Genomic DNA, 25,456 nt, shown 5'->3' on the forward strand with positions numbered 1-25,456 from the left:
TTACTGAGAAGATTCATTAATCTCACGCAGCACTGGAAACCGTGGCATTCTTACCGCATTCTTACCTTCATCTCATCTCTATTTTTAGTTGGCTCTTAAGATGTCTAAACTGAGCTAAACAGGGCAGCTGTGTCCAAGAGTTCTGAAGAGCAGGTATTTGGGAATCCACGTTCGTCCTGGAGATCTCCCTCTAGCAGCCTCAATAACACAGACTGCGGCTGTGCTGTAAACTGCTTCAGAAGGCAGTGTTCTCCCAAGACACTCAGGCCTCTACACACTTCAATCAGTTTTCTACAGGGAACAACTGCTCATTCTATTATAATAGTCGTCATTTATGTTTCTATGACAACTTTACATTATACTTTCGAAATGCCTTTGTAAACTTATGTTGTCACCCAGGACACAGGCTCCCCTTGGACAAGGAAGCCAGAGATCAACAATGTGCCGTAAGACAAGCTAGGCCTCTCTCACCCCCATATGCCTGATTCTTGATTAACATAACTCAGGTCAGACTGGCTGCAACGGAATCATCTAGCACCGTAAAGGTTCAGGTAGGGCCAGCCACACTATTACATGTGCTCTGTTTACTATAGCTTTTATTCTGGCCTCCCTTTGGGCAGTTTCATGTTATCCAGAAGTCTTAGAACTCTTATAGGTTAAACAAAGCAAAGCCCCTACGTTCAGCATGACTTAATCGTTGTACCTTCAGTAGGGCAGAGCTGTGAGAATTACCTAGTTTGGCTGATGTGCTCTAGCACTGACCCTAAAGCATTAACTGCAGAAAAAATCAGCACCCCTCCCCGTGGAGGGCCCTGCAGGGACCATGTCTGCTTTGGAACCTTTGCTGCAGTTACACTCGGACACTGTGCTCTTCCTTGAGCACACATGGGGGGAGGGCTTCGCTGGAACTCTTCCACTCTTGTCCTCCTATCCTTCAACCTCATTCTTTCCTTCCTCCGAGAATTTCCACATTCCTTCTGGAGTTTGACCTTATAATTACAAAGTCCTGTTCCAGCTCAGCCTCGCTTTTCTGTATCAACAATAACTATCTCTATCCTGAAGAAACGACTCCGTATACCCTCTTGAATTCTGAAGAAACGACTCTGTCTGCCCTCTTAAATTCTGAAGAAATGATCCTGTCTGCCCTTTTGGATTCTGAGGAAATGACTCTGTCTGCCTTTGTAGATCCTGAAGAAATGATTGTCTGCCTTCTTTTTTTTTTTTGGAGCTGGGGACCGAACCCAGGGCCTTGCGGATTGTCTGCCTTCTTAGATGCTGAAGAAATGACTCTGTATGCTCACTTAAATTCTGAAGAAACAACTCTATGTCTTCTTGGATTCTGAAGAAACGACTCTGTGTGCTCACTTAGCTTCTGAAGAAACGACTCTGTCTGCCCTCTTAGATGCTGAAGAAACGACTCTGCCCTCTTTGACGCTGTTTACTCTTTGGTGCTCTTATTTCTGGAATAATGTTGGAAATATGAAATGCTTTGCTTATCCCCAAAGCTACTTTCAGTTAACAACTCTACTGCTACCTAAGAAATGTGTGTCCTTTGGCGTCTGGACTGCTATGTACACTCCCTTCTCTCTGTTCTTACCGCCAGTTGCTAGCAATTTTCTGTGAGCGTCTAGGGTAGCCTCTGCACCTCTACAGTCATGTGGAAAACGGATTTAGCATCCAACTGACCTCTACTTAAACCACCTTAGAGCTTTCTTAAAATGTAGATTCCTGGGGGCCAGGTATATCTCTAAATTACAATATCCAGAACAAGATCTATAAACCAAATTAAAGACAAAATCTATCAGACTGACCATTAAAATAAAATTGGTCTATCTCCTACCTAACAGGAGACATATTAGAAAGACATAGCATTTAAACAGTTAAATAAAAGATGGAAATACGTACGATGCAATACAGAAACACTAAAAATAGTTAGTTTACACCATTTCAGGATTAGAGAACTTAAACTTCTAAGGAACAATAAATTGGCAGACATAAAACAGATGTACAGTGATAAACAGTTAAAGCTAGGGGCAAGTCTGCTCAGGGGCTAAAAGGGACTGCTGCATAGGCCTGAAAACGAGTTCAAATCCCTGGAAATCCTTCAGGCAAAATAAACAATCTCAAACTAGTATATAATATCAAAATAGGGAGAATTAAACAACAACAGCAAAAGACAAATTGAGGGCTGGGGATTTAGCTCAGTGGTAGAGCGCTTACCTAGCGCAAGGCCCTGGGTTAGGTCCCCAGCTCCGAAAAAATGAACCAAAAAAAAAAAAAAAAAAAAAGACAAATTGATATAAATAGTGAAAGATTTTAAACACTTAACCCTTATAAATGATGAAACGTTAAAAAAAAAGCAATCCAGCAGAAATGATTAAACAAAACACTAAGCTGGATATAATGGGCAGAAGGCTGCACACAGTAATGACAGAGTACCCCTGTGTGCTTTCTTTCTGACTTAGAGATGAGCTACTTAACAAATAATTAACGGAACTGACCCTAAAACAAGACGTAAGGAAGTCCCAGTCAACTTTAAAGGATGGAATGATATAGTAGATACTCTCTGAGCACAGTGAAAGTAAGCAGGAAACCGGCAATTACAAGATCATCAACACTGTCAAATGTTTGGAAATGAGGAGGCACATTTCAAACAACAAATGAGCCGAAGGAACGATCACAATGGAAATCAGACTATATTTTGAACTGAATGATAACAAGGCAGCAACACTGTGTTCAGACAGACATTCCGGTGCCTCCGAGCTCTGTAAGGAGCTTGAAAGAAATCAATGCAGCAACCACTCATTTCAAGGAGGAGCTTGAAAAAGAGAGTAAATTAAATCTAAAGAGCTACGGGCACCACAGTGAAATTCAAAACAAGCAGGGATGGAGAGACTGCTCAGATGGGGAAGTCCTTCATGGGCAAGCATGAGGGCCTGAGCTCCCTCTCCCAGCACCTGTGCTATCGAAGTTGGGTGTGGTAGCATGCGCTCATAATCCCGAAGCAGGGTTGGCAGAGACTGGTGGATGCCTGGGGCTTGCTGGCCAGACAGCCCAGCCCACTTGGTGAGCTCCAGGCCAGTGAGAGACCCTATCTCAAAAGACAAGATGGAGGTTCCTGAGGAATGACAGACACGCAAGGTTGTCACATATGAGTTCCTTCGGCCTTCTACATGAGTTCCCATTTTCCCACACCCCCTTGCACATGCACCTACACACATGTGCACATATATTCTTACCCCCTAAAAAGCACAAAGCACAAAACATATAGAGAAAAACAACAACACTGAAACTTGTCGTTGCTAGACCACGGCCAAACTGATCAAGAAAATAAAACTCAGGCTGGCTTGGCTCCAACTCTAAAAACATGAGTTCCAATCCAAGACACCATGTGGTGGAAGAAGAAAAGAAAACACTGGCCAAGCGGTCCTCTACTCTCCACATGTGTGCCATGCTACATAATCCCCATACATAAATATACATTTAAAAGGTAAAGCTACCGATTACTTATACCAGAATTAAAAAGAAAAAGAAAATCATCTATACCATAGATACTACCCTCTCCTATAGATTTTATAGGCTTTACAGTAGTGGTTGTATTGTTCGATTGTCTCATTGAAAGCAACTTCGACAGAGAAGCAATGTTGAGCACTTTGCTTGATATGAACTAATGCTTTTTCAAATACAAATCTCCAAAACTGACAGGGGAAGAAATGCAATCATTTCTCTTGTTTTCTTTACTGAACTTAAAAATGTCCCACAAAGAATATCACTGGTTCGGTTAGTTTCACTTGTAAATTCAAACGATAAATACTGTCAATCTTACAAAGCTCTTCTGATGAGTAGGTTAGCACAATATCAAAATCCCACGAAGAAATTAGAAAAAGTCAAGCAATAGGCTAATACTTCTCATGAATTTATGTGCAAATATCTGAAAAACATCCTAGATAACGGATTCTAGATACTAGAAAACTGTTCTAGACTAACAGGTCAAGACCAGCTTGGAGAGGGCAGGGCTGGAGAGATGGCTGAGAGGTTAAGAGCTCACTGGCTGCTCTTCCAGAGGATCTGGGTTTGGTTCTCAGCACATCACAGAGCTGATGACAGAGGGCTGTAACTCCACTTCTTGAGGATTCTTTGCCCTCTTCTGGCCTCTGAAGGCACTGCAAACATTGCTACATAGCTGTAAAATAAAGGTAAAACGCCCTAGACAAATAAAAATAAGTGAATACAAGAATCTAAGAGATTCACAGACAGACAGGGACAGACAGACAGACACACAGAGAGAAAAGCTTGGATTTAATCCAGATGGCAAGGTGTGTTTAATGTATAAAATCAAGAGACAGAGTAAAGCAGGAAAATAATGATTATTATGAAGACAGAATAAACAAAATTAAATGACCATTCAAGATACAAACTGTCATTAATAAATTAGCACAAGAAACTTTTAAAATAATACATATGCATAAAATTCTACATCTGGGCTAGGATATAGCTCAGTGGTAAAGTGCTTGCTTGAAACACACAAATCTTTTAATACTACAAACAAATATAAATCCTATACGGGTCTGTGCTTAGTGAGGTATACTGAAAACTCTCCCTGGGGTTGGGAAGAAATACAGGTAATTACAGGCATACCTATTCTAAAGTGGACTGGATTCCAGCCACTTTAATAAGGCCCAGTGAAAAGGCGGTCTCATGAACCCACTCGGCTCTGGGTGGGGAAAGGAAAGAAGGATGGGCTAAGGAGGGGCAGGAAAAAAGTGCCAAAGTTAGGTATGGTGGAGTTTTCTTCTCTCTTACAAATGATATAAGTAGCCTCAGGAGGTATATTGATTAGTTTAAGGTAACTCTTTAAGTAGAAAGGCAATTGATCCAGGATCTAAGTTTCCTTTTAATGTGCTGTGATCTTTCACAGGAAGGGAGTTAGTAAAGTCTAAAGAAAGTGTGGTCAGAACCTGTCACTGGGTTTCTCAAACGTAGACAAAACAGCTTAGAATCTGGTTCTCTCGCAAAGGCTATGAACAACAAACAACAAATCCACTAGAAAATCAATAGGAACAGGTGGACAGACAGACAGACAGACAGAGAGGAGAGGGCGTCTTCTGAGGAATGAAGATATGAGTAGGACCTCCGAGTACTGAGGAATGATCGTAACTGAGGTAGACCAAGATGTAGGTTAGGTTAGCATTACTGCGAAACAGTAAACCAGAAAAAAAAAATCTCTTAAAAGCAGCTGGAGAAAAGAAATCCCCTTAAGAAGGAAAATAACTAATTTGATAGAAAACTTTTAATCAACATGTCAGAGCCTACACCATAGCATCAAAGAACAGAGGAAAATGCTATTAATATAACTACCATTTCTTCCTAATTTTGTTCCCATTTTCTCTGTTTACTATGTATATGTTTGTGAGGGTGCATGTGCCAGGGCACACATGTGGAGGTCACAGGTCAACTTGCTGGAGTCAGTTCTTTGCTTCCACTGTGTAAATTGGTGGGAATTGAACTTGGGACCTTAGCCTTGATGGCAAGGATCTTGACCTACCGAGTTGTTCTAACAACTTAAGCATTTGTTCTTAATTCAGTGGTAAGAAGACTTTCCAACAGATGACAGACTTGCCCAGAATTAGACACTAACACTTAATTTAGTGGCAACTGCACTGAGTACTTGACTGTGACACAGAACAGTATACATGAGGCTCTGGGAGCTTTTGCCTTTACGTGGTATGACTTGGCCCAAGTTTGCAGTCTTAAGAATTACAGGTTTAGGCAGAATTATTTATGGAAGATATTAACTTTATTATTTATGGAGGATATTAACATTATCACTCAAAATCTAAGTGATTAAAATAAAAGCCTATGCAATCAGACAACTGGGTTCACATGTTACTTTAGCTTTTTTTTTTTATCAGATAGTTTATGTATTTACATTTCAAATGTTATCACCTTTCCTGGTCCCCTCCCCCTTGCTTCTGTGAGGATGCTCCCTCTCCTACCCACTCACTCCCACTTCAACACCCAGGCACTCCCCTACTCTGGGGAAGGAACCTATAAAAAACCAAGGGCTTCTCCTCCATTGATGCCAGACAAGGCCATCCTCTATTACATATACAGCTGTCTCCCCATGTGTACTCTCTGGATGGCGGTTTAGTCCCTGGGAACTCTTGGGGAGTCTGGTTGGTTGATATTGTTGTTCTTCCTATGGGGTTGCAAACCCCTTCAGCTCCTTCAGTTCTTTCTCTAACTCCTCCATTGGGGTCCCCTTGTTCAGTCCAAAAGTTAGCTGCAAGCATCCTCATCTGTATCTGTAGGGCTCTGGCAGAGTCTTTCAGGAGACATCCATTATCAGGCTCCTGTCATTACTTTAGTGTCTTATGAATTAAATGAATTTGGTTGTTCTTTACTTCTCTGTGATTGAGTTTCTCTATTTGTATTTCACAGTTTAAGAAAGATGAAATAAGGAACGACACACAGTAGGGGCTAAATCAATCCTAGTTATTAGTGTTAATTTTAATTAAGTCCTGTAATTTAATCATAGGGTTTGAAGGACTTACATTTAGCATGACTAAGGAAAAACTAAACAAGAACACGTACTCTGATATCCACTGAGCATCCCACAGTCCATGATGGATTTCCTAACACTTGATTGTGGCACAGAAGATGGACGAGTGAAGATTTCCCAACACCTGTGGAAGATACAAGGTCTCTCGTCAGCTGAACATGTAACCCTAAATGGGACATTTATACCACCTGTAGTGGCTATCCTGATTATCAACTTAACTATATCTGGAATGAACTACAATCCAGAATGGAAGGCTCACCTTTGATGCTGATCTTGAGGTTGGGAGATACAAGTTTCTGACCTGGATTTCAGCATGGAGATCATGAAGCATAGTGGCTATGAATCCCTGGAGTCTAAGGCAAGGAGATCTCTGAGTTCAAGGTCATCCGGGACAAAGCAAGTCCCAGATCCAGGCGTGGCGGTACACACGTTTAATCTGGGCCACACCTTCTCCTGGAGACCTATATAAGGACATTGGAAGAAGGAAGACTCTATCTTTCCCCTGCCTGCCTTGTGGGTCAGAGCAGCTGCTGCTGATCATTGGAACTGGGCTACAGACTGTAAGTCATCAACAAATCCCCTTAGTATATAGAGACTACCCATAAGTTCTGTGACTCTGGAGAACCCTGACTAACACGACACCTCTTCTAGGCAGGGTACATCTCACAAATTGTCTGAAAACCTTCAGTTACAGGATCCATGATGCCACGGTTTCATACTCAAAGGACTTTAGTGTCCACACATGGGTCTTAAGAAAACAGTTAACCACATGGCCCCATCTCTGAACGTTAATGATGGTGATGATGATGATGATGATAACATTCTTTTCTTCATCATGCCTTTTTATTTTAAAGCAGTGCTTCACCTACTTTTAGATCTCTTGGGCTCAGGCAACCTTTTCATTAACACTAAAGGGCACCTCTTTAAGACCAAGGTGGAGAGAAAAGGGATGAGAGTCTTTTATTTACTACTGTGGAGTCACTCATTCATTTAACTGTCTGTAGTTAATTATATAAAAAACCTAGGAAATCTCTTTGTGTGCTATAATTTATACACACACACACATATCATCCCTACTTATGTTTTATTATAAAAATGCTATTTTCAACAACTGAGAAGGTATAAAAAGCAAAATTCACCTTAGACCACATGATGTTTTTCTATGACCATGTTGTTACTGTGATCATATACAAAGTGTACTTACAAACAAACAAAGGAATCACCTGGGGCTCAGTGCTGGCCCTACAAGCTTGAGATCCCGAGTTGTGTCCACAGAAGTGACACACAGCGGCCAGGTATAGAGGCCTATGTCTGTACATCAGTGCTGGGGAGGCAGAGATAAGCAATCCCTGATGTTTGCTGGCCTGACAGCCTTAGCCTATTCTCCAGGCCAAGGGGAGAGCTTGTCTTTAAAAAGAAGGTTGGTGGCAGGGGTAGGTGTATATTAGTTTTAGGCCTGCCTTGTTTATATAGTGAGTTCTAGACCAGCTTGACATGCATAGTCAGTTCTACATTAGTCCTGACTAATTAGTGTGACCATGTCTTACCCTACAACCCCACTCCCCAACAACAAAGCTTGCGGTGGAACAGCTGGAAAGATGGTTCAGTGAGCATCTCTTGTTGCACAAGAGACCCAGGTTCAGTTCTCAGGTATGTAGAAAGTAATTAAAAGTAAAATCCATCTAATTAACATCTCACTGCGTGCTACTGTGGATTCGAACCAGTTCCTCTCATAGTTTTCATCTGTAGAATGGAGTTAAAAGTCTGATTTTAGAATTAAAGTTGTTAATACAGGTCAGTGTATTCTTAGTGTATATTTGACTCAATGAACAAAGTTTCCTGAAGGCGCGATCGCATCAAGTTCTGTTTGCTTAACAAGAGCAATAAAGGAATTGACAGTAGACTCTAGGTTGGGGTTGCCTGGGAGACCACCAGAAAGACAGAAAGACCGGGGCTCTGCGCCCCCACCTCCCGCCACGCCACCACGTCGACAAAAGGAGCAAAGTCCTCTGGGAAGTGTAGTTTTAAGGTCTTGAAAGGAATTTCAGCCGTGGACCCAAGCGCTAGGAAGTTGGTGGGTAAAAATACGAAATGTGAGGGGGTATCTGGAAGCTCGGGCTCGTCGGTAGTCCCAGACGCGGGTTAAGCTGCTCACCTGAGTCTCCCAATACCAGAACCTTCACTCGATCCAGGGACGCCATCTTGCCACGATTTCCTTGAGGTTGACGCCCCTTCCTGGATTCTCACCAATCCGAGCAGGGCTTGTGGGCAGGGCATATCATCTTATTGGTCGGTCAGAACGTGACTGATCGAAAGCTTCGCTGTGCGGATTAACGGGCGGTTTCCAAACTGGTCGCAGGAATTAAGCGTTCGTCCTTGTCTCGCAAGTGGCGTGGGCTGGCTGAAGCCGGTAGTTGAGGTGCTGAGGGCGGCTGTAGTGGGAGTGTTCGAGCATCCATTTGGGTAAACCTCATTCCCTGCTCCTTGTTCCCGGTTTCTGACCCGGCGTGGCTTATTTCATGGCTCCTCCTATCTGCCCCTCTCCTTTTCTAGTCCCCTCTCCTCGGCCACCTCTTGCTTTGGTCCTGTTCTTAGTCTTCCAAAGAACCATTGCCCCGGAGCGGCCCATGTGCGACTTCGGGTAGGACGGGCTTGGTGGCGTCAAGTGTGGCCCAGGAAGCCCCTGGGCGCGTCTGAGGGACTGTGGGGTCTCAGGGTTTGGACACGTCTGAACACAGCTGGTGGAGCCACCTCGGTCCAGAGCTGTCTCCGTCGTGGACCCCTTAAAGGACGAAGGGATGGAGAATTCGTAAAATACAGTAACAGAAAACTGTAGAGGCTCTGTAGAATCCACGTTCTTTTAGAACCTGAGAGGTAGTGTTTTAAAATAGTCTTAACTAAAAGGGCTTCCTGCACCCACTTTGTTCTTTTATCCCTTACTTTTCATCCAGTATGGTTTTTCAAATATCACACGTTTAATCTAGGAACTCCTTGCTTAAAGCAATTACAAGTTAAATTAAAAGTAAGAAGAATGGCTTATAGCTCTCATTACTGGGATGCAGGTGTGAAACAAGTGATTTGTGTAGAAGCTGGCAGGATGGGTATAGTACAAGAACACGTGCCCAGAGGATGTATTGAAAGTTGGATTTAAGTCTCTGAGTAGTTTATGCTAGGCGGTAGCATTGAACAAGATGAAGTCTCTGGTCATAGAGGTAGAAACTGCCCAGATTCTGAGGAAGTGTGAGGGAGAGCATTAGATGTTACTGTTGGGGATTTGGGAAGGCCAGGAAACGTTACTCAATGCCCAAGGAGGGTAGGAGAAAGGTTTGGGCTTAGCTTTGAGGACGGAGGGAACTGGTGGGTGGATATGAGGATGGTTATGCTAAAAGCAGAGTGGTTTCAACTATTGATTCTCTCAATTCCAAACCAGGGGCACAGTAGTCCTTACATGTTTTTACAATTAGAATCTAGGTCTGGACTGGGTAAAGTGAAGTTGTGAGATGTAAAAAGAAGATAATGAAGACCAGTAGCTACCCTACCAAGAAGTCTCCATAGACAGAGAAGTTGCTTTCTTGAGAGTCACTTCCCCTAGAGACTAGGTAATGCAGTAACGTGGGCCCACTTTTGTCATTTACTTCGGATCTGCAAGAGGAGATTTATAGGCACCAAGATTTTTAATTGTTGACAACCAATTCATAAAATGTTGAAAACATCCCACACGGGCTGTCAATTTCAGAACTTGATTTAAGGGGCTTTAAGAAACCCAGAGATTGAGCTGCCTTGTGTGAGTCTTCCAGGGAGGATGGTATTTTGTCAAAGACACTTCTGAAAGTGGATGGCCCTGCCTCGGGTCTATAAGAGTTAGTTCTCTTTAAGATGTTTTCTATTTCTTGTGCACAGTTCCTCCTTATGGCTTGACACAGGCACTTGTGTCAAGTTTTTTTTTTTTTCCTCAGTATATTGTTGGAATCTTTCTATTTTGTTTCTGTAACAAATTTCATTTATCTTGTCCTTGCAATCCCTCCCTTTCTTCCTAGGTTTAGGTTTTATGCCACAGCTCCTGATACAATCATAATGCTAACACTTTCAAACCAGCTCACTGGCATACACGTCAGTTAGATGGGGGCAGGGTGTGTTCTGAATGTCAGTACTTCAGGTGAACTCATATGCCAGCCCAGAAGCAGATGTGTTCTGTTAGTTATTTGATTTAATTCATATATTAACTGTGTGAGAAAGGCTCTTTAATCATTTTATATGTGAAGAGACTATGGATTTTCTGGGGCTAACACCAAGAAACTGACCTGGGATTTCCAAGCTTCAGACTATTGGCTGGAAGAGTCTGGATATGGTTCCTTTGTATTGACCTGAGGAGTATCAGACAGGAAACAGACCGAACAATAGGCACTGGGTCCTCCCCATGCAGATGTTCACTATTAGCAGGATCCACAATGGTATGGCCACGGGACAGTAGAGCAATCTATAGGGATTTTAAAAGTAGCAGTGCTCCTAATCCGACCCTTCTGAAATAGCTGAAACAACTCTTGGGAATGTTTTATGTGTTAGTGTTAGGATGCTTAAAAATGCTGCCTCGGTGACTGCTTTACAGTCAGGGTTGATAACCAATGTCTGGACCATACAGTGTCTGCGCCTGGGCTAGAGAGGAGTAAAGCAGTGGAAAGGAATACAGAAAACAATAGGCTATGCTGGCATTCGTCTGCCCTTTGGTCTTTTGCATGTTTCTGAAGCCATTATGTTCTATTCTGTCAGCTGCTGAGTTTGCAGAAAGCAAAATGTGGTTTGAAAGTACCTTGTGTAGAAAAAATTGGAAAGGAGATCAAAATGTATCTGGTACCATACTGGGATTCTGATGTGGCAGTGAACCCAGACATACTTAAATATTTGGGTGACAGAAAGGCTCTGGGGCTGTAAGGTTTAGACCAGTAAATCCAGGTGCTGTCTGGTTATCGCTGTGTATCTGAGTATTACAGTGCTGTATCTACAGTGTTGTGCCTGAGTACTGTAGTCTAAACTTTCTTTATATTTTCCCCTTATTGTAGATATGACCTTATACACGTGTACACTGCTTATTTAGAATATACTGCGGATATTATAACATTTCTTACAGGATAAAGCATAAAGTCTGATAGGATTGGTTACTTGAGAGTTCAAATTAAAAGTTCATTTGAAACTGATATTAATAACAATATGACTGTTCTTAGAAATAGTTCAGTGGGATGTCTATTAAAATTTTTCCTATATCTCACAGAAATCTGAAATATAGTCTGTGTGGGTAGGCCGGTGAGTTTCAGTTTGGGTCATGGTGAAGTTACATGAAAGCTAGCCTAGTTAATAAGTCCTTTCAGGCCCCCACTGAATATTTTTATTAATCACAGCACCCAGTTTTCTTTTGAGAGTAAAGTGTGGCTTGAACCTGTTTAAGGGTTTGATCAGACTTATACAGCAATCCAAACTCAGCCTGTCTGAGGTCCAAGTGTGTACCATGTGAGAGACTTTGAGAGGACAACTCTGGTTGTGGCCTAGACCTTAGATACAATCAGCTTCTGCCATGCTCTTCAAGGGACCCATTATTTAAAGATATCTTAGTTTGTCATCCCCCTCCTTTCATTTTAAAGATATAGAAGGTGCTTACTTAGTGATCAGATATTACTTAAAAGTTGTTAATGCACTTTGATCTGAATAGCGCTAATTTCTCTCAGTTACAATAGTCCTTAATTTTGTCAGGCACCCCTACTGGCTGGTTGTTACTTATGCCTTTATTGGTGTGTGTGTGTGTGTGTGTGTGTGTGTGTGTGTGTGTGTGTGTGTGTGTGTTCATTGTGAAAGTATGAGTATGTAAAACATTCTTGAATCTTAGCAGGAAAGTTTCCATGAAAAGAAATGAAGTCTAGGGTAATTGCTAGGATTCTCTGGATTTCCAGCCATTTCTAGAGAGCATGCCATTAAGAACAGTGAGCCCTCTCAGAGCTTTCTTTGTTTCTCTTTGTGAAATAAAGTGGGGTTGATGTACTATATTATTGTCAGAAATAATAGATTTTTTGGAATCAAGCACACTGGTGAACCTTAAAATAACTACTTATGTCAAGCATTTTAGATGTAATCTTTTGTGTACTGTAGAGGAAAATCCTGAATTTCTGTTCAATGCTTACATGTTCAAAGTCTTCTAAAGCGATATTTGAATGCATTTGTGGCACTTTAAAAATGACAGTAAGAGGCTGTTGTAGATTTAAAGTGATCATTATGTCCTCATGCCTACTAATCCCCCTCTTCTCAATCCAATGTAGTGGAAGTTGAAACTTACCGTTGAAGATGGCAGACCCAGATGTTCTCACTGAAGTTCCAGCAGCATTGAAGCGGTTAGCCAAGTATGTCATCCGGGGCTTTTATGGCATTGAGCATGTGTTGGCCTTGGACATCTTGATCCGGAACCCTTGTGTAAAAGAAGAGGACATGCTGGAGCTGCTCAAGTTTGACCGGAAGCAGCTTCGATCCGTTTTGAATAATTTAAAGGGAGACAAGTTCATCAAATGCAGAATGAGGGTAGAGACTGCTGCAGATGGGAAGACCACCCGCCATAACTACTACTTCATCAATTACCGCACTCTTGTTAATGTAGTGAAGTATAAGCTGGACCACATGAGAAGGAGGATTGAAACGGATGAGAGAAACTCCACCAATCGGGCTTCCTTCAAATGTCCTGTCTGCTGCAGCACTTTCACTGACCTGGAAGCTAATCAGCTGTTTGAACCCATGACAGGTGAGACCTACCCAGATGATGAATCAAGCTAAGATGTGTACTCTTTTAATTTCTGTTGTTCTAAATTGTAAGCCAATCATAGACTTTGTAGGAGTAAATAGATCAGTGCGAGTCAGCGTACAGTCTTTTGCATTGCCCTTTTCCTTCATAGGGAGGTCTACTTTTTTTTTTCCTTTTTTTCCGGAGCTGGGGACCGAACCCAGGGCCTTGTGCTCGCTAGGCAAGCGCTCTACCGCTGAGCTAAATCCCCAACCCAGGGAGGTCTACTTATCCATGGAGTTTTCCCACCACTGGCTCTCCTGAATTTCCTCCCTTCCCCATCCCAACCTTTATTTACTGTGGTAGCCTAATCTGAAGGATTGAGTTCTCTACCCCCTTGTGGTTATTCTGAGTTAATTGTGACCCCATTCTTCAGCAAATTATTTTAGTGTCTACTTATGTCAGTCACTGACAGGTCAGCTTATAAGCATATACTGTACTCGAGAGTTTGATAGTGGACTTGCACTGTGCTGAGAGGAGAGTGTAACTAGGATATGTGGTCTGCATTTGGGGAAGGTCTGTAGAAGAAGGAATAGGTGAGACCTGAAAGATTAAATGAGAATTAGCTAAATCAGGTAAGAGGAGAACCCTTTTTAACTTAACAAATGGATCAATAATACAAATCAGTTAATGAAAGAGAACTGTTAAAAGCATACATGATTTGCCTCATTTAATCAGATACTTTATTTTTAAGAATTTTCATGAATACAATTAATAAACCATGTTTTCCAAAATACAGAATATATACCATTAACACAAAAAACATTAAAGTGCTGGGTTAAATGGTTATTTTCAAACTAAGCATGAGACAAGTTCTGTCATATACTTGGAGAAACAGTTTTGTCTTGTTACCTTGCTTTGTCTAGGAGAGGGGTTTTTGGTTTGGTTTTGGTTGTTGTCCTTTTGTTTTTTGAGACTTGGTCTCCCCGTGTAACTTAGACTAGAACTCACTTGAATTCAATGTTGACCTTGAACTCCTATTGAACTCCTTCTGCCTCAGTCTCCAGAATGCTATGATTATGCACCACCACCACCATCCCCACCCCCTGCACTACCTTGCCTAATGCATTGGTTATTTTTGTTACTGTGATAAAAACAGCATGCCCAGAACTGACTGATGAAAGGAAGAGTTTATTTTGACTGACAATTGGGGCAGATGGAGCAGCAAGCTAAATCTTCAAGTACATGAAGCTGGAGCAACTAGTTATAGGTGGACTAATCTTATAAATGCTCAAAGTCTGGCCCCAGTGACATACTTCTCAGGCAAGGTTTCACCTCTTAAAGGTTAAACTCCCTAAGTAGTACCATCAACAGCCTATGGGAAACATTTCTCATTCAAAGGCCCATATCTAATTAGGAGAAATCTTATTTATTTATTTATTTATTTATTTTCCAAGACAGAGTCTACTTTATAGCCTAAAATCACCAGGAGCCAACTGTGCTGCTCAGACTGGCCTTGAACTCTTGGTAATCAGTCCTACCTCAGGCCCCTAATACTGGGATTATTATGAAGTAGTATGCTTGGCTGTGAGAGCTTGACCATAAGAAAACCTTAATTATCATGCTGGGTGTAACCATTGTTTGATTATACCAAAGGAATTTCTAGAATTTATTTGGAGCTCTTCCAAAATAAACTAGTTACATTTTAAGCTTTTGTCATTGACTCCTGACAGGTTTCTTAAAGAATCGTGGTTCTGGTGCTGTGGTTTTTGTTGATATTACAGTGGTTTTGTCTTATCTAGTTCTTCAAAACGATAATCTGTAGTAATTCTACATTTATTTGTCATTTGAGTCCTATTTAATTTTATGAAACTTCCTAAAAAATCACTGAGGTAATTGACCCAGGTTGCTCTTTGAATCTCACTCATGGTTAGGAACTAGTGAGGAACTAGTTGTAATCAACAGACAGCCTTTGGAAAGGTTGACCTGATTTACCAGGAGAGCTAGAGTTTATTAGAATCAAGGCCTTGACCGAGGGTAAAGGCATGAGAAGATTTTTTTCTGGAAGAAATCTGAAGCTGAAGCAGGAGTGTTGTAGTCAGGCTGAACAAAGCCCATATTTTCAGTATGAGGTTAAGAGTCAATGAGTATGGAAAAAGCAAGAAAAGTCACTCACTTCACCACTGATGTCACCCAGAACAGGCTCTCTGAAGCTTGTACTAAAGCTCAGTTAGTGGCGTTTTGCTCCTGGTGCAGCTCACTTACCGTAACTGGAAGCCTGTAATCCGTTAGACTCCTGCTTTTGAATGCACTTACCGTCTGATAATAATGTGGCTTTTATTGGGTTTTACCTAAGGACTAGATGTGCTGATTGGTTGATAGTCGGTCCCAGTCTACTTGTTAATTCACAGATAATAAAGATTTTTTAAATCCTTAAATTACTAATACCTTTCCATTCTTCCTTTATCTGCACATCCTCTTTAGAAATTCCTGGTCCCTCTCCCCTTCCTGTTTTGCTTACTTTATCTCGTCTACCTCTCCTATAGAGAAAATGGGAAGTAAATGTGCATGTAGCAGGGTACAGTGTCCTTATTCTGGTAATGTTTAAATTTGTTTTAAGTGTTTAAATTTAAACACTGTTTTAAATTTGTACATAGATTTCAGTCCTCTGCACACCTCAAAGTTTTCCTACGTTCAAGTTGATACTGGAGGTTAATGATGTCTCTGGCCTAATGATAGATATAAACAAAGGGCTTCTTTTGTTTGTTTGTTTGTTTGTTTGTTTGTTTGTTTGTTTTTTGAGAAAGGGACTCTGGTAGCTCAGCCTGGCCTTGTACTTGCTATGTAGCTCAGGATGACCTTGAATTCCTTATCCTTCTGCCTCTAGCTAGGTCCTAGGTCAGCGGTTCTCAATCTTCCCAAAGCCGTGACCCTTTAATACAATTCCTTATGTTGTGGTGACCCCCAACTATGAAATTTTTTTTACTACCCCATGACTGTGATTTTGCTACTATTGTGAATCATAATGTAAATATCAGCTATGTAGGATATCTGATATGTGACCCCTGTGTGGGGTCTTGACCCACAGGTTGAGAGTCGCTGTTTTGCCTGTAGCTAAGTGAGGACATGATGAGCTTTCATTTCTGTTTCTTCCTCAGAAGTTCTTAGGTTGAACTGTGGTCTATTTTAGCCATCAGGGAACATTCAGCAATTGGATTTGGAGCCTTCCATATTTCTCTACTTTTGTTCTTAACTCAAAATGTATGGGCATTTCTGCCAGTGAGCAAAAGTATAAACTCCTAGGTGAACTCCCCAGGAGCGTGGGGAATTCTGAACTGAGTGAGTGTTAGGATTATTTTATTGTTAATTCATGTTTAGGCCAGTGATTTCCTACTCCAATATAGTTTTCTCTACCCCTCTTCCCTTTTCCTGCAGGCTTGCAGACTTTCTCCATTCTAGCCATGTACGCTTTGCCTTTGGTCTTTCTAGCTCCAACCGTCTACGTTTGGTGTATGTGGATTTGGAGTAGCTTTCAGTGTGGCCAACAGTTAACTAGCAGCACAATTCAGTCAGCACTCGGTTCATGTTTGAGAACTGTGCAGTGCAGCTACCGCCCTCCTCCCAAGAAACCCAAAGATGTTTTAAGTAAATTTATGATTTTTTTTTGGTGACTGCATTCGTAGTTAGCATATGACTAGTGGGCTGCAGGTTGGACAAGCCTTGGTAGTCTTTGCCCACCAGTTCTGGGTTTCTGAAGTTTAATCGGACAAAAATAGCTGTTTCGGATCCAGAAATATGGGGAGGTTATATAATTAAAACAGACATGACATGAACTCACTCAGATCAGCAGAATAGCATCTTGTGGTTCCTAAGTGCATGCTTCAGATTTAGCAAGCTTTCTAACAATGTAAGTAGACTTAGTATTTCCATCCTGACACTCTCTGCCACGTGTGATGCAGCTAATGGCACTTCTGAGTTAAGTTTAGCAATGTGTGTTATTCTCTTTTTATATGTTCGGGCTGGATGGAAGGAAATAGCTTTCTGTTTTCCATTTTAATTTAAAAATATGCACCCATAATTTCAGAGAAAATTTTTAAGAAGGCAAAAAAAAAAAAAATCAACAAAACCACTGGCCTTTTTATACAGTACCTATATTTATTATTGGAGCCTAGACTATTTTTGTTCTTTTGGTTCCTTAATGTAGCAAACTCTTGTTTCTTTTTACCCTGTTCAGATGTAGTTAATAGTCTGGCTTCCCTGCCTTTCGGAGTTCTTTGACGTCCCCCCTGCTGTAAATAAGACTCGTTGTAGTCTTTTGTATCTATTTTGTTTTATTCTTGCTCAAGTGTTTTTAAGTAAGAGTACTTATAAAAGAATGTAGTTTAGTGGCTTCTAAAATGTTTATGTGGCACTGTGGTTTTATCGTAAGTGGAATAAAATTCTCTAATGTTAGAATTAGAAATATGTTGGAAGCCTTTGTTAGTGATTATTACAGTATTATTATTGATTACCAAAGACCACAGAAACCCATTTTAAATAAAGTTTGAGATGGGGTAATTAGAAATTCTTAAAGGAATACATATATTTAATAAGATCTTAATATCGACAGAGATGATGTAATTAACTTGTCAAATGATGTGTGTATAGATGCCACACATGCATATGTTGTATTGTTGGAGTTGGAAGATCTACAAAGGAATATTACAACTATAGGTATGCAAAGATTGCTAGGATGCTCTACATAAAATATCAGAGAGATGTGTGGTAGCCTTTATGGGAGTTAGCTTATTTCCTGTGGTTGCCTGACAGATACAGTTGATTTTAGTATTAGCATGAAGTGTTACTAGCTGAATAAAATCTTGAGTTATATAACTCAAAAAGAGTTAACAGCAACAGAAGATAGTGGTTCACACCTGTAATCCCCACATTCAGAAGGCTGAGATAGGATGATGGCTATAAGTTCAAGGCTAGCCTGAACTAGTTAGTTCCAGGCCATCCTAGGCTGAAAAAGTAAGTCTATCTCAAAGCCAGCAGTGGGGGATGGACCTCTCTTGATGAGTTAGGAATAGTTTAGAGTGTTCAAGTAAACTTGACATCCAAACTGTAAGGGTCTGGCACTTGTGAGACTTGCCGATGTGTTAATATTTGCCTTCCCACATTAAAGAGACGTCAGGTTACTTTCCCGTCTTCTCTTAGTTCTTGGAGCAGGAGATAAGCAGTGTTTGCTGTCTCTGCCATGAAAGCGCAGACTCAGGAGACATCTAGGATTATTTGCCCAGTTCATGAGTCCTCAGTCTTAGAAATCATGCCCAAGTGGCATCATTGGAAAATTGTGTCAAAAAGCTATAGATTGGAAGAAAGAAAGGGATGGGTGAGAACGTTTGCTGCTCAAGTATGAGGACTTGCATTCACACCCAGTTACCACATGAAAGCTGGTGCTGATCGTGGTTATCTGTATCTGCAATCAGTATTGCAGGACAGTCCAGAGACTCGCAGGCCGGCCGGCTGGCCAGCCAGCCTAGCCAAAACAGCAGAGTTTTGGTTCTGTAATAGCGCCTCAGGAGAATAAGGCAATGATAGAGAAGACTATCCCGTGACCTTTCTTCTCTCAGCAATGTAAATGTGGGTTTGTGCACATGGGTGTGTGTACCTGTACATACACACATGCACACTTATATGTGCACTACATACATAAGCGCGCGTGCACACACACACACACACACACACACACACATACAAGTTATAGAAATGTAGTAAACAGCAATATCCCAAACCTTTAGATTTTTTACTTTAAAACTATTTTTTTAATTAATTTTATTTTTAATTCTGTGTGTGTGTGTGTGTGTGTGTGTGTGTGTGTGTGTGTGTGTGTGTGTTGCATGCACATGAGTGGAGTACCTGAGGAAGCTAGAAGTGGGTATGGGTGCCTCCAGAGTTGGAGTTACAGGGGTTAAGCTGCCTCGTGGTGTGGAAGCTGGCAGCCACACTAGCTCTGCAGAAGCGGCAACTGCTCTTAAGCCTGAGCCCCTCAACTCTGCTACTTTTGATCTTTTGTTGTCTTGTCTGTCTGTTTTGTTGTTGAGTCGCTGTGTAGGTTTGGCTGGTCTGCTATGTAGAACAGGCCTGCCTCCACCTATCGAGAGCTGAGATTGAAGTCATGTGACCACACCTGGCCCCGACAGTTAGAGAGCTCTATTTTTAGGATTAATTTGTATGTTGTGCCATAAGAACTAACTTACATGTGAAGAGTTGTTTTTTCATTTTGATTCTGGCATAATACTCATTTGATTATTGTCTTTCAAATATGTCAAAACCTCAGACTTTCTGCCTGCCTACTGCATTTTGAGTTGAATTTGATTGAAACCTAATTTAGAAATGTGTTGGAGGCTTTAGCAGTCCTCTAAGTACCGTAGTTCATGTTGTCATTTTTAATTCGTCCTCCCGGCATGCTGCATTTCCCCTTTTATGTTCAGCTCCAGAACCTAGGAAGAATTGGTAGTCAGGCAGCTAAATGTCCATTTGAGGGAGGACCAAAGTCTGCTTCCTTGATAAAATCAGTTTGCTAGTAGGGATTGTATTTTGTATATCTTCTGTACATTTAATATATTCTTGGTTTTAAAAAGTGCTAAACCTATCTTATCTTTCTATTTCCTATCTTATCTTGGCTTTTTATATAAACATTTTATTTCTTCAGTGCTGTACAATGAAGTGTTAAGAGATGGGCTAATTTATTTTTATTATAGGTACAATTATGAAATATTGTTGTTGTCATGTTTGTTAGATAAAGGTAATTTTTTTCATTTGTTTTCCAATATGTAGTTACATTTACAGTAGGAAAGTAGTTTGAAAATTGGACAGAACAAAAGGCGAGTTTTTGAGATTTCAATATTTGACTTAATGTTTTGCTATATGTATTCCCTAAATGAACTCTTGAATTTAAAGCCTGTAACTGTACAGAGTGATGGTAAGCTCTATGAAGTGGTAGGTGGTGGCTAATGACTCTTAAAGAGCATGTCAGGTCATGGCCGTTGTCCCTTCAGAATGCTCCCAAACTTCCATACTCAGAAAAGCCAGTCCTACACAGAGATTAGTGGGTCTTGCAGATTTGGGACTATTTCTCCCCTGTCCCATAGTCACAGAAACCATCTTACTATAACCTTGTGAGCAGTGAGGATGGGGCTCCTTGCCTTCTTGCAAGAGCCATCCTCACTGCCCAAATACCTATTTGGCTTCCTCCCCTTTTTACTTCTTTGAAGTGTCCAGAGATGACGCTTGAATTCCATGTATAAGAAATGAAATAATATCCCTGTTCCTTTGCTGTTTTTTCTCTATCTTCCTTCCTTCTTTCATAATGTTATTTATTTATTTATTTATTTATTTATTTATTTATTTATTTATTTAGTCTTGACCGCCTGCCAGTAGAATGAGTGCCAGGAATAGCTCAGAATAGGATTGGCTGGATCAAGAAAGTATAATGTGGGAAAGGCCTGGGGACATCAGTTTTGGGTTGAGACTTCTGTGCAGTAGTCCTGTGATCTTGTCTTCTTGTCCATCCTTGAGGATGTGGGCTGTGTAATGACTCATGACAGCACTGCACTTTATCAAAGCATCTGGACCTATTTTGATTTTTAAATTTAATCTTTTTATTTTATTTTAATGTAACCTATGATGGGGAAGATGGTTAAGTGCTATCCAAGTTTGCTGGACATCTTTACTAGATCTTTGACAGTGAGTCCTGGACAGAGGCATGTGCCCTTTGAGTGTCTGTAATTGGAGGACGAGAGAAGAATACCATCTTCAATAATTAGCTGTCTGGAGATTTGACTCTTACTCTCTTGTACCCACAAGTGTCACCATTTGATATCTTTGCCCCTTTTCTTAATTATGTATATCTCAAGCACTTCACTGTCAAAAGAAACGTGGTAAACAGTCTTTTCACTTTGGTTTTGTTTGTGCTTAGCATTTCCTTGACTGAATCCTCACATAATGGGTAGCATTAGTTAAAATGAGTACCCCGTGAGAGAGAGTCAGGTGAGGCATGGGCCTTGCCCAGCATAACACTCAGCAGTTATCTTTTGTTTCCTGGCTTTTGAAGACCTTTTGGTTGTTTTTCCTGTAACCCTTTGTTCCAAGTCCTTATTTCCTGTCTTCTTCACTCCTAATTCAGTTTTGTTCTTACATTTGGAAGTTAAAATGATATAGATGTCTCTCATCCCTTCCTTTCTCTCTCTCTTTGAAGTGTGATTGCCTTCATGACAGAGCTAGGGCATTGCTGTACTATCTAATAGATGGCCCTAAAATAATTCTGAAATGCCTATTGGTAAAAGTCTCTTTCTCCCTACTTCAAATGCGTATTTGCAATTGGATTTACTTTGATCCTTCTAGCAAACATAATAGGTTAATGGTCAGCTAAGTAAATGCCAGCTATGTGATGGGTATTTAATGTTTGTTAAATCGTTTAGTACAAGTTCTTCCTTTTCTATTCTTTCTTGAGAGGACTTAAATCTACATGGAAAAAGTTTGTTGGATTAGAGCTGTTAGAGATCATAAGTTGGAGAAAGAATGCTTAGTTCAGGTGGAATCCAGGGTTAGGATAATGCAGTTAACTTAATATTTATAAGCCTTTATTTCCATATATGTCAAACATGGACAGTTTTATTATACTGCCTCTGGTGAATGCAGGAGAATATTTATTAAGCCACTTTCTTCTTTAATAGTTTGTGAGAATAGATACCCCATCTTTTCTGAATGTTAGTCCCATCGTTGTCCAGCTTTGGCCAAAGAATTTATACAGCTTTTCTTTTCTCTCTGCTCCCACATTGTAAGATGATCTGGCTAGCATGTTCTCTCTGACATAGCTTTCCTTCAGTATTTTTGCCTTGGTCTTATATATGGAGAGGGAATGGAGCACTGGGTTTCAATTCTAATCTCTTCTCTTGTACTTGGTAGTCTGTCCGTACATCTTAGTACAGAGTGGTTTAATCAGATGACATCAATCACCTAATAGCAGTTCTCTGCCAATAGTGGGTGTCAGAATTCCTTGTGGAACTTTGAAAATTCACCTTCCTGTTCTCCACTCCAGACTATTGGATCAGTGTTTCTGGGAAGGGCTTGAGTATTACTGCTACTAGAACAGACCAACATTTTAAAAATAATAAGTTTTGGTGATGTGCATTCTTTTCCCAACCTTTCAGTGACTTTCCTGTGACTAAAGGATAAAGAGTAAAGAAGCTTAATGTGTAAAGCACTCTTGGGATCATTCAATTTGTTGTGTAAATTCCAGATTTTACCATTTCTCTTTGATAACTGTCTTCCTAACACAGAAGTAATGCATTCTTTTATTACAGGAGCTCCATTGGCAAGCATGTTGGTTTATTTACTTGAATCTTAGAATGTGTTGCCTTCAAAAAAGAAGTGGGGTATTTGAGAGGTCAGTTCTTTGTAAATTTAGATGTGACATTTTAAAAGATAAGCCAAAAGCTAGATAAATAATAAAAATTATATATTGGGCAGTGACATTGACAAGGACAGAGGGAAGACAGGACTGTTGGAGAGTAGGGCAGTGTTAAAATTTTAGGTAATGTTGCCTTCTGGGATGTGGGACTGCAGTAAAGAGCTGTGGTGTGTGAAGAGTTTAGCTGCTGGGCTGCTGGCTTCTACCAGAGCCACTTGCTGCTGTGTTGATCCACAGGAATGGGATGTTTCCTTTAAAAACCAAGTTTTATAAACTACTAACATGGGTAACTTCTTAATTATTTTTAGTTCTCTTTGGTAGTCTTTGTAGATAACCATCTTCCATCTGCTAACTTAGGTCCTATGTTGGTGTGTGTGCTTTTCTTTCTTTCTTTTTTTTAAAATATTTATTTATTTTATGTATCTGAGTACACTGTCGCTGTCTTCAGACCAGAAGAGGGCACCAGATCCCATTACAGATGGTTGTGAGCCACCATGTGGTTGCTGGGAATTGAACTCAGGACCTCTGGAAGAGCAGTCAGTGCTCTTAACCGCTGAGCCATCTCCCCAGCCCCGTGTGTGTGCTTTTCAATAGGTATTTGAAAGCTACATTTGACCTTTCTTTGCATGGCCTTATACATACATTGTGTCTATTATATTTATATGGAGAGAAGAGACAGCTTAGAACAGTTTAGAGAATAATCAAAGCTAGCAATGCCATTGAGAACTTCTCTGAGGCTTTTACTTGTCTTTTGTTACTAGTCTGCTTTTCAGTTCTGGCTGACGTTGAAAAATTATTTTCTTGCGGTGCTAGCCTGCCCTCTGCTTGTACCATTTTTTGTTTAAAGGAGTTTTTTTTTTCTTGCCTTGAGTTCATACCTTGACTCTTCTACTCACTCTTGAATCTCTGGATACTGTGATCTACTTGGGCCATTAGTTACCGCCTGCATATTGTATATTCTCCTATCTAACTTTCTAGTCTGAAATCTGCCTTGAGATCTCAATAGTTATAACAAGTGGGCTTCTAGAATATCTGTTTTAATAGCCAATGAATAACATATTCAGATGTCTAAAAGCAACATGATGTCTTTTTATCAAAAAAGAGATGTGGGCAAGTAAAGATATGCTTGTTCAGTTAGCTATTCTGGCGTTCCTTGTATATGCATGTTGGTTTGTGTGCAGGGCCTTGCAACCTCTAGTGTTGGTTCCTCAGATGCTGTATTTTGGTTTTTGTTTCTTTTAAAGTCCCATGTCTCCTGGCATGGGACTTGCCTTAGAGTGCTAGGCAGGCTGGTCATTATTGAGCCTCAGGGATCTGCCTGCCTTACCAGTATTGAAATTAGAAGTACATGCTCCACGCCCTGCTTGTCCTTTTGTAAACCTGGGTTATAGGGTGAGCTCAGGTCCTCAGGCATTCACTCCAAGCACTCACTCCATCTACTGTCTGAGCTCTCTTCCAGCCCTGGTTACTTACTGCACAGTCTTTATGGTGTGCATCAGTCAGACATGTCTATAGCTAACAAACTTCAGCCTGTGTATTCTTCTTAAGCAAGAGGAACTACACGTCAGGAGGTGTGCTCCCTTGTTTCAGTAACATGGTGCTTGAAGGACTTAGAGGATATGGGCTTTTATTTGGTAATGTTCTAGAGGATTTAAACACGGGCTTCTCTGTTTGCTGGAAGGCACAGTGGATAAAGGCACCTGCTTCCAAGCCTGAGAACCCTAGTTTGAACCGTGGGACCTGTACTCTGGGTGGGAAGAGAGAATAGACTTCTTTGCACTCTCACACTCTGGTGTGTATGTGTGGATTCACATGTGACTGTACATACACACACACTAAAGTAAAACTCATTTACAATTTTGGAAGAAAAGGGGGGATTTTTCCTGATTGAGTATTAATCAATCATATATATATATATATATATATATATATATATATATATATATATATACCTAGAGAAGGAAAGGCTAACCGGACGGGTAAAGACTCAGCCGCAGCTCAGGGTTCACTGGGAAATTGGCGTGGTTTTATATGATCCATGCCGGCATTTCTCGGGCACGATTCTACGCAGCTCAGTTCTGACTCACTTCTATGATGGTAACATTTGATGTGAGGGTTTTTTCTGACACAACAACCACAAAACCCACAGCCTAGCTATAAGTATAACCCACAGTCTCCTATCTTTGAGGGGCTGCCTGCCCCCTTCCCTTACCTGGGATAGATACAGAAAATTAGGAAGAGTGATTGATGCATGACCAAAGCACTCAGTTACTTTGGCATGGGGCTGGAGGCTTGGAAATGCACTCAACTGGGAACATGTCTATCGGATGTAGTGTCACATTGAAATAGAGATGCCACGTTTACTTATTCTGTTGCTGGGGAAGAGAGAGAGGAGGGGCTAGTCCTTGCTATGTGTCCTGCAGTAGTACTTCATTATCGTTCTTAATCCCTCAGGGACATTCTGTAGAAAGGGGAGAATTCATATCCCTGGGGAGAAGGCCACTTGGAAGTGCATTTACAGGAGTGGTGAAGACTATGAGACAGTAGTTTAGCATAATAGTTGAGCTAATTTGATTCCTCTCTATCACCCAGCTAGTTATGTAACCTTGACTGGAAACTGCTATGACTGTTATAACGTGCATATTTTACACATTTAACTGGACATAGTAATGCAAATGCCTAAGGT

The 25,456-nt window shown here is 40.8% G+C and overlaps 2 protein-coding genes across 4 annotated transcripts in view; one reads left to right on the forward strand and one right to left on the reverse strand.

Annotated features, from left to right (window-relative positions):
- The window catches only part of Rabl3 (RAB, member of RAS oncogene family-like 3), a 28,959-nt gene extending 20,180 nt beyond the window's left edge, over window positions 1-8,779 (reverse strand). The window contains 2 exon segments of the mRNA NM_001108319.1: window positions 6,595-6,686; window positions 8,718-8,779. Of these exon segments, the coding sequence (NP_001101789.1) occupies window positions 6,595-6,686; window positions 8,718-8,763 (138 nt within the window). The 5' untranslated portion in view covers window positions 8,764-8,779.
- Window positions 8,476-25,456, forward strand: part of Gtf2e1 (general transcription factor IIE subunit 1) — a 33,407-nt gene continuing 16,426 nt past the window's right edge. The window contains exons 1-2 of one of the 3 annotated variants that reach the window (XM_087576229.1): window positions 8,476-8,636; window positions 12,865-13,337. In XM_087576229.1, the coding sequence (XP_087432355.1) occupies window positions 12,890-13,337 (448 nt within the window). In that variant the 5' untranslated portion in view covers window positions 8,476-8,636; window positions 12,865-12,889. Of the gene's footprint in view, window positions 8,637-8,873; window positions 9,026-12,864; window positions 13,338-25,456 lie in introns of those variants that run through there. The other 2 variants (XM_087576228.1, NM_001100556.1) reach the window with 2 other exon arrangements.

This window comes from Rattus norvegicus, chromosome 11, assembly GCF_021556685.1.
Source record: "Rattus norvegicus strain SHRSP/BbbUtx chromosome 11, alternate assembly SHRSP_T2T, whole genome shotgun sequence".
Taxonomy (NCBI): domain Eukaryota; kingdom Metazoa; phylum Chordata; class Mammalia; order Rodentia; family Muridae; genus Rattus; species Rattus norvegicus.